Source organism: Myxine glutinosa, unplaced genomic scaffold (assembly GCF_964187855.1).
Source record: "Myxine glutinosa unplaced genomic scaffold, kmMyxGlut1.1 SCAFFOLD_4112, whole genome shotgun sequence".
In the NCBI taxonomy this organism is placed as follows: Eukaryota; Metazoa; Chordata; class Myxini; order Myxiniformes; family Myxinidae; genus Myxine; species Myxine glutinosa.
Genome location: NW_027620204.1, coordinates 1 through 10096, shown reverse-complemented (window position 1 = coordinate 10096; position 10096 = coordinate 1). Strand labels below are relative to the sequence as shown.

Genomic DNA, 10096 nt, shown 5'->3' with positions numbered 1-10096 from the left:
CAGCTTCAAGCACAGCTTAACACTGGTCGAAGTAAGCAAGTCTCAGTTTCAACTGTGAAGTGAAAACTTTGAGCTGCAGGTTTGACAGGTCGAGTGACAGTAAGAAAGCCATTGCTAAGATGGCAAAATAAGAAAAAGGGGCTTGCCTGGGCCATGAAGCACCGCCAGTGGACTACTGAAGACTGGAAGAAGGTCTTATGGACCGATGAATCAAAATTTGAAATCTTTGGTTCATCACGCAGGGTTTTTGTACGCCGTCAGGTCGGCAAAAAGGATGGTTCCTCAGTGTGTGACACCAACTGTCAAACATGGAGGAGGAAGCGTGATGGTCTGGGACTCTTTTGCTGGATCCAGAGTCGGCGACTTGCACAGAGTGACTGGCACCCTGAACCAAAAGGGCAACCACAGCATTTTGCAGCGCCATGCAATACCCTCTGTTATACGCCTAGTTGGTCAGGGGTTCATCCTACAGCAAGATAATGACCCTAAACACACCTCCAGGCTATGTCAAAACTACCTTCGAGGAAAAGAACAAGACGGTAGGCTTCAAATCATGGAATGGCCAGTACAGTCTCCAGACTTGAACCCCATCGAGCTGGTTTGGGATGAACTGGACAGAAGGGTGAAAGCAAAGCAACGTACAAGTGTAACACATTTGTGGGAACTTTTGCAACAGTGTTGGGAAGAACTTTCCGAACAATATTTGATTTCCATTGTAGAAGGAATGCCACGAGTGTGTTCGGCGGTTATATCTGCAAAAGGTGGCTACTTTGCTGAGTCAAAAATTTAAATTAAATTTTGTTAAACAAAATGATTCTATGATTTCTTTTTTATCTCCAATTGTTTATTTGTTCTATGTTTAATTTCAGAGTACATTGAGACATTAAACTGTGTAAATTTCAATAAAAACTGGAAAAATTGAGGTGTTCTAAAACTTTTGACCGGTAGTGTATAAATATATGTATAGTAAGAGCAAATAAACCTTTCTAGGATTATCTAATTGAGTGGTTCGGAGGTAGCCCACTTATCTTTTTGTTGTCTACCAAGGATTTGCTTCTCGGCAGACTATAAACTGTTGGATTGATGTTTCACAAGTAGGACATTGCATCTCAAAGTGCTCTATTTCTTGGGTGTATATTAAGCTGGGTGTATATATTATAACCTCATTTGGTAGCTTTAGTTGGTGTACGTGATAGATCCCAATGTCTTTAGCAAGGATTAGGTGCTTTATCTCCAGCACCCTGGGCAAATTCCAAATTCCTGCCACCTTCAGATGAACATCAGGCTTGGCAAGCCGCTTTGTGAAAAACTTGGCCAAAAACTTTCCCCAGCCTGCCCCAAAAGAAGGTGCAAATAATCGTGATAAACATATCGGGCCATATTTCTAACAAACGCCATATCGGGCCTGAAACGCTGACAAAAATATCATTGTACACATACAGCTAATCGCCCGCCTTAGACGAAGGGAGATAAACAGCCAATTTTTGTGCGTCTAAACAACCGATTACCCTGTGAAATACTGCACATATCTCCAACATCCAATTGAAATGATACACTTACAAATGAAATGAACTGATATACAAATGAAATCGCAGAAATCGTTTGAGGGGATTCATCACATTCATTGCTCCTCATCGTAGGTTGATCCAGGTCATCTTGCACTCGATTCAGCAGCCAACAAAATGATTCCTTCGAGACTCTAACGCCGGACAAATTTGATATTGTCATACTTTTCAAGAGAATTTTATCTGTCCTCAAAAATTCCAAATTTTCAAATTCTTTAGAAAAAATTTTAAAAATTTGAAGAAAAAAAATTCAACATTTGAAAAAAAAAATTGCAAAAATTCAAATCCTCAAAAATCTGCCTTAAACGCTGACAAAAATATAATTGTACACATACAGCTAATCGCCCGTCTTAGACGAAGGGAGATAAACAGCCAATTTTTGTGCGTCTAAACAACCGATTACCCTGTGAAACACTGCACATATCTCCAACAGCCAATTGAAATGATACACTTACATAGAATCGCAGAAATCGTTTGAGGGGATTCATCACATTCATTGCTCCTCATCGTAGGTTGATCCCGGTCATCTTGCACTCGATTCAGCAGCCAACGAAATGATTCCTTCGAGACTCTAACGCCGGACAAATTTGATATTGTCATACTTTTCAAGAGAATTGAATCTGTCCTCAAAAATTCTCAATGCACGTCAGCGAACTGCCTTATTCCTATCATCTTCTGCCTCCTCTTGAGCTAATTCAAGCAAACATCCCATGTACACTACCAATTAGAAGCCATGTAATGCTTGCTTCAAGGCCTTCACCACACTCTTAAGCATTCCCTCACCTTGTGTAAAGGTTTATTTGATACTAGCAGAAGTACCCGGCATTGCCGGGCGGGGGGGGGGGAGGGGCAAGGGGAGGGGGAAGGGGAGGGGAGGTGAACGGGGGGGAGGGGAGGAGAGGGGGGAGGGGGAGGGGGACGGGGGGGAAGGGAGGAGAGGGGGGAGGGGAAGGGGGAGGGGGGAAAGGGAGGGGAGGGGGAGGGGGGAAAGGGAGGGGAGGGGGAGGGGGGAAAGGGAGGGGAGGGGGAGGGGGGAAAGGGAGTGGGAGGAGAGGGGGAAGGGGAGTGGAGGAAGGCGAGGGCCAGTCAACAATGATGTTGCAGTTCTCATGGGAGGAGAGCAGCACAACAATCGCGACATCGTCCTGCATCTTCGCAACAACAGCACGAAGCGGATTTTGGAGACTCACCGATCCTGTGACGCCCTCCAGTACTGGCGTTGCCGGGCGGGGGAAGGGAGACCCGTACATTCCCAACCCGTACATTCGCCCTCTCGACTCAAGCTCACTCGGACAAAAGCCTCGCACAAATTACACCGTGAAGGCCCAATGGCCATGTCTATGCCACAAATCAAGTACGTGAGCAAGTCTGGCGCACTGAATTGAAAATATATAGAACGCTCATACTCCGTGAAAAGTGTAGCCGCCGTGTCGCCATCTTGGTTAGCGCGACTCGCACGACTCGACCAACTCGCTTCGCGAATCTCGTTTGTTTTGAACGTGTCCCAGATTTTAAAACCCAGACAACTGTTAAAATGCCATTTTGTGCGGCAATAAACTGCTTCAATCGGTTAAGGAAGGGTTGTGGAAAGACGTTTCACAGCTGTTTCAAAGACGTTTAATTCATATCGCACAAAATTGACAAAAATCGACACAAAACACGATCACACAAAAGGTGAAAAAACGCAATCGCTTTTCGCTCTGAATTACGTGCAAACATGTGACGGAAATCACCATCGCCCAGCATCGAGTGCCAACCGAGATGGCGCCCGGTAGCTGCATCTCCACCTATGTGGTGTGACTGGCAATGGTCATTCTACTGTATATATTTTCCGTTCAGTGGTCTGGCAGCAAGGATGGAACATCACGTGATCGCTCTGAGCGAATCAGCGAGCTGCTCTGGCACATGCTGAGATTTCGTGTATAATGTTCCTCGCTGAAATGCGCTGAGGTAAATATGAATAAAAAATATGGATCTCGTCAAATATTTTTAGGTAGGCCATGTCCTTCCCAGGCTCAATGGCCATGTCTATGCCAAATATCAAGCTCGTGAGCCTCTCCGTTTAGGAGTCTATCGGTAACATATACACACACACACACACACACACACACACACACACACACACACACACACACACACACACACACACTGTGTTTTATTTATATATATTTAAACGCTTGTGATTATCTAATGCATGATAAAAACCTAATCACTCTTTGGCGATTGGCACCTCACTTTGAACGGGTGATAATCACATGCATAAGCGATTCTACACATGTCTAACTCTTAAATGCCATTCGTAAATTTGGCGCATCATGTTCTCAGTAATGGAGATGTTCTGAATGCAATTCAAAAAAAGTAAGTAACTCTGTTAATCTTCACACGTCCGTGGGATGCAGGTATACCTCTAATCACGTTTAAAAAGTCAATACTTTTTGTCTCAACGGTCATCTAATTGATAAACAATGTAATTACAATTTCTAAGCATTACATTCCTTTTTCCTACCTGTAGTGTCCCTTTATAGATGTGATGTATTTGAGGTGTAACATCAGTAGTCGGAAAATGGGGGTTCTGAAGCACACTAAAATTTAACATTGAAGTCAATGGAGAAAATTAAGGTTAATTATTGACTCACTGGATTTTCAATTCGATTTTATCCTCCAATTCCTTCCCATCCTCAAGATTTCAAGATGTTCAACAGACATTCGCTGACGCTCATTCTCACTCACGAAGTTTGTTCGCTGTTAGTCGGCACATTCAAGACACCCCATTCCCCTCCTACTTGTGGTGGAAGGGAAAAATGGGGGAAGGGGAATTAGGGAGGGGAAGGAGAGGTAGAAAAGGGGGAATTCGGGAGGGAGACTGCATTTGATTATACTCACTAAGTGGACCAGTGAATATTTGTTTATGTTTTATTTTAGGGAAGAATTTACTTAATTTTATGCCTAAGTCACACATAGGCGGATTTGTCGGCGACTACTGGCGACTGGAAAAATTGCCACCACCCGCCGACAATCGTAATGAAACCGTAATGGACGGTCGCCTGTAGTCGTGGTTATCCTCCCCAGGTCGGCTGCAGTCGGCAAGAGCCGCAAAGGGGCCAAATATATTTTTAAATGTTTAAAAACGGCGCGCTCAGTCGCACTCGAAAAAAATCCGCCATGCTGTCGTGATGGAACCGCCATGCTGTCGTCGGTATCCGTAATAAGAGCGTAAAGCGGCCGCAACCCAGTCGCTCATAGTCTTCCGCAATCGCCCCACCAGCTAGCACGGCAGAGATGCGAATGCCATATGGCCTTCCTGCGGCATCTTCCCGACTACGGGCCGACACTGTTGCGGCTGCATATCGACTACAGAAGAACTACCACGTCTCCCCTGCGGCTATGGGAGACTGACGACGACAGCAGTAGGACTACTGGCGGCCGAGTTACGGCCATTGGCGACAGAGATACGACTGCATTACGACATACCACGATTCCATGGCAAGACAGGATGGTGTGAGGGTCTCCGTGGAGTGAGGTCCTGTGGTGCCGACAAGGATATGGCTTTATTGTTTGGACTTGGGACTTTTGGGAACTTTATTTTTGGGACTTTGGTCCTTTGGAAACTTTATTTATGGGACTTGGGACCAGTGGAAATAATTTGTTGGACTTTATTTCCATTCTCTCTCCCTGCAGAAAAGTTTGATTATTACATTACAATGATACATCTTTATTAACTTTCTTATTGTACATCAAACATCTTTATGCTTCATGTCATACATCATTGAAATGAATAAAGTGAAATGTAAAATAGAGAAATAAAGATTTAAAAAGTTGTGTGAATCGTCTCCAGTCGCCGGCGGTCTTATTGCAGTCTTGCGGACGTCGGAGTAAACCGCCACCCGGCCCCAATGCAGTCGCCGCGATCTGCCATCGGTCGTAATCTAGCCGCCAGACTGTCGCCACGCTGCCGCCGTGCATCCGCAATGCAGTCGTCGTCGATCTTCAACAGTCGCCATCCCACTCGGGGCATCGTCGCAATGCAGTCGCAATGTGGCCGCCTGCAGTTGCCATACTGCCGCCTGACCATATTTGACCGCCCGAAATCGCCAGTAGTCGCCGAAAAATCTTGATCGCCGGCAGTCGCCAGTAATCGCCAAAATATCCGCCTATGTGTGACTTAGGCATTAGGGAAAAATTCTTATAACACTCATTACCATCAAGTATATTAACAAACAATATGTTGGAACTTGGGTCTTGGTGCAAGTATTTTTGTTGAGCAGAGATGAAATGATAGACCTCTCTTAATGTGCTTGTTTGAGCACCTCCTGAGCCACATATCATTTTAAGATTGTAGTAAATTATTTTCCCATTGATGTCTTGGCAGCCATCAAAATTTTCTGTCCATTCAAGGATGTTGACTCCTCTGGGAGGAGCCTCTAACTTATTTGTACTTAAATGTATTCGCTTATTTGTTTTGTTTACTCTTCTTTTGGTTATTTCTTCAATAAGACTTATTTGATATTTTTCACATTCATTATGCTTTTCATTTAAATACCAAGGCTGTGTTTTTCTCTACTCTTTAGTTTGGTTATTGTTTGGTTCCATCATTTATATATCAGTAAAAAAGGCGACTGTAGCCCGTTAAACGGTAGGAAAGGGAGAAAAGAGAGAGGGAGGAAAAATATAAAAATATGGAAACCAGTGAGATTAATAAAAGATTTGAGGTATTACAAAAAATAAATCAAACTCAATGCACTGAGGAGGAAAAGAAAGAAATTAAAAGTTTAATGAAAATATTATTTTCAAGAATAACTCCAATTTCGGGGAGGAGGTTTAAACGAGAAAGTGGGGATAAAGAAGAAGAAAAAGATTATGTAGTTGATGATGTTGGTGTTGTTGACTTTAGTTAAAGTTTTACATAGAATGGTTCCCTAAATTGAGGAGAGAGTGAAGGCATTCCTAAGGATTCTTTATGTTTTAAAAACCAAGATAAAAATGTATATGTTGGAAACCAACAGGGTTTTCGCACTCTATGAATTTTTCTCATAAATAAATGAGTTATTGTGTTAAGTGTAAAAAGAAAACCAATCCTAAAAAGATCTCGATGTTAAAAGTGAAAATAATATAGTTTATCAAAAGGGAATATGTTTAGTGTGAAATGAATGAATGATCATTTTAAGGCCATTTTCCCCGCTAGAGTGGGGGTTAGCCTTGCGGGCCCACTGACAATCATGGTTCCCTGTTTGAGGCAATGTTTTTATGGCCGGATGCCCTTCCTGACGCCAACCCTTGGTCATGCTCTTACGATGCGCAGGGATACGGGGTACCTATTCTAAACCGGGGTACACACCGGGATTATTCATCCCATCAAGCTGGTACTCAATTTGCCGACCTCGGAAGGATGACAGGCTGAGTCAACCCCCCTGGTGTTAAGTGTGTGGCTCTAAAAAGTGTCAATTCATTTCGAAGCATAAAAGTGGGGGAGATATACAAAAGTTTTTGTCGGGTAGTAAATTTACAACAACTGGAATTCCGGGGGAATTACATCTACCGGGGTATTCTTTCTGTGGTCCAGGGACAAACTTGGATAAAAGATGAGATGAGGCTAACAATCCTAAACCTTGGTCTAAACCTCTAAATAGGGTTGATGAAGTATGTATGAAGCATGATATTGCATATGGGAATAGCACTACGTTGGATGAAAAACACGAAGCCGACAGAGAAATGTTGTATAATTTGTCTTTGATACAAAATTCAACGTTGAGAGAGAAAGTTGATAGATTTATCGTGAAAAAATTGACAAGTGCTAAATTGAGGCTTGGGCTTGGTTATCAAAAAAACTATTAAGCTCTAATAATGTCATCAAGACTGAGGAGAAAATAGCTTTCGCTGATGAATTACATAAACCTATAATCACAAAGTTTAAAAGAAAGAAGGTTTATTCCAAAGGGGTTGATTACATCTGGTCTGCTGATTTAATTGAACTAAATAATGATAAGGGCTACAAGTATGCTTTAACTGTTATTGATTTGAGGAGTAGATTTGCATGGGTTGTTCCTTTGAAAAACAAAATGGGTAATACTCTTATGTTAGCTTTCAGTGAAATATTTAGTAAAAGCAAAAGGAAACCAAAGAAGTTATGGACTGATGAGGGAACAGAGTTCTATAACAAAACATTTATGAATTTCCTTAAAGATAATGGTATAATATTATACAGCACCTTTAATGAAGAAAAGGAAGTTGTTATTGAGCGTTTTAATCGCACTTTGAAAGGGAGACGATATTTAAAAAAATCACTCAACTCGTTTCTCAACCATGGGTATCTATAATTCAGGACATTGTAGATAATTACAATAATACAGTTCATTCATCAACAAAATCAAAACCATCGGAAACATTTACAAAATTAGAATACGAAAAGGAGATTAATCTAAGAAAGCCAAAGTTCAAAGTTGGTGATATTGTAAGAATATATAGATGGAAAAGTAATTTTGAGAAAGGTTATACAAAGAGATGGACTAAGGAACTCTTTAAAATTGTTGATGTAATGAATACAGTTCCTTGGACTTACAAATCATATGATTTAAAAGGAGAAGAGATTTTAGGTTCATTTTATTCACAGGAATTACAAAAGACACAGACAGGTAAGCAGATAATACCCTTTAAAGCAATAGGTTGACACTTCACAATCCACTATTATACAGGGATGGGGGGGATTAATGTTATTGTTTGGGGTTTAGGAATATAGAAATATACCTTATTCCTGGACTACAATCCTCCTCAATCCTGAGTAGCTCTTCCATGAGACCGCTCTCAAGAAACTTCATAATTATTTAGTTGTCTAACAGTTGTTCTTAAAAATGGCACCCAAGTCTAATATATGTATTGAGCACCCAATGTATTGAGCACCCAAGTCTAATAGTTAGTGGCATTGATTTATTTAAAGGAGTTATTTAGAGCTGTTTTAAAGTATCTATCACATTGTTCCACAGCCTCCTGAATAGATTTAGGTTTATAAACAAACTTTTCTAACTTCATAATTGTTAGGGGTTGCTCCGTATTATAACAGTGCTCCATTTATAAGGTAATATTTATTGATGCTTCTTTGCTTAAAATATTTTTTAACTCAACTGGACTATGTCCAGCTGAGTTTTTGTCGACACCCAGTGTCCATCGTCCGTCTGTCATCTGTCTGTCTGTCTGTCTGTCTATCGTCTGTAAACAATTCGACATCTACGATCTAAAAGTCACAAATATTGATGAAATTTGATGAAATTTGTTATGCAGCATCTTTAAGACATAAACTCGTTTGGGATTGCATTTGGGCATTGCATGCCCAAAAATGGGCGTGGCAGGACAGCCATATTGAAATATCAATTTTTGTCATATTTTTAGCACATATAAACTATATCGTTTGTGGTTCTATTATGCATATTCTAACCATATTGATATAGACCAGTTGAGTTCAGGTTCCCTGGAACCTCTCTAGTTTCTTGGTGATTTGGCCATTTCATCTCTGCTCAACAAAGATACTTGTACCAAGAACCAAGTTCCAACATATTGTTTGTTAACATACTTGATGATGATGAGTGTTTTAAGAAAATTAAATTATTCCCTAAAATAAAACATAAACAAATATTCACTGGTCCACTTAGTGAGTATAATCAAATGCAGTCCCCCTCCCCAATTCCCCCATTTCTCCCTCTCCTTCCCCTCCCTAATTCCCCTTCCCCCAATCTTCCCTTCCACCACAAGTAGCAGGGGAATGGGGTCTGGGCTTGGGAATGGGAATGGTCTTGAATGCGCTGACTAACAACGAACAAACATAGTGAGTGAATGAGCATCAGCGAATGTCTTTTGAACATCTTGAAATCTTGAGGATGGGAAGGAATTGGAGGATAAAATCGAATTGAAAATCCAGTGAGTCAATAATGAACCTTAATTTTTTCCATTGACTTCAATGTTAAATTTCAGTGTGCTTCAGAACCCCCATTTTCCTACTACGAACATCGCTTGATTGTTTATTAAGTTTTTGTTTGTATATTTTTATTGTTATATTTTATTCAAATTCTTACTTTCATAAACTAGTAAATTTTTGTGAACCAGGTTGCTTCATTCAAAGAATCGGAGCGTCTAGAACTTGAGGCAATGCGCCGCTTGCGTGCTTTGAACCGGGCCAAGCCTCATCCCGGTGCATTTGGCACCAGCCTTCCACCATCGGACTTGCGTTACTGTGTGTGCCGGCGGGCACCCAGTGGAGCTATGCTCCAGTGCCACCTTTGCTACGATTGGTTTCATTCCGCCTGTGTGGCTCAACCGCGGACTGCTGCCCAAAGGAAAGCTGGTGGGAGTACAGCTGCTGGATCAGGACCTGGTTTTGGAAACAAGGAGCCACGATTTTTGTGCCCATTGTGCCAGCGGTCACGTCGCCCACGCTTGGAGACTATCCTTTCACTGCTAGTCGCTTTGCAGAAGTTGTCTGTGCGCCTTCCCGAGGGAGAGGCACTTCAGTGCCTTACAGAAAGAGCGATGGCCTGGCAGGTTGG

General features: G+C 41.8%; 1 protein-coding gene across 1 annotated transcript; it reads left to right on the top strand.

Annotated features, from left to right (window-relative positions):
* Window positions 1-8185: 8185 nt before the first annotated feature.
* LOC144889471 (lysine-specific demethylase 5C-like) lies at window positions 8186-10087 on the top strand (the record flags this gene model as incomplete). The annotated part of the gene is made up of 1 exon (XM_078769691.1): window positions 8186-10087. A coding segment is annotated over exon 1 (389 nt), but the record flags the coding sequence as incomplete, so codon positions are not given.
* Between the last annotated feature and the right edge of the window lie 9 nt (window positions 10088-10096).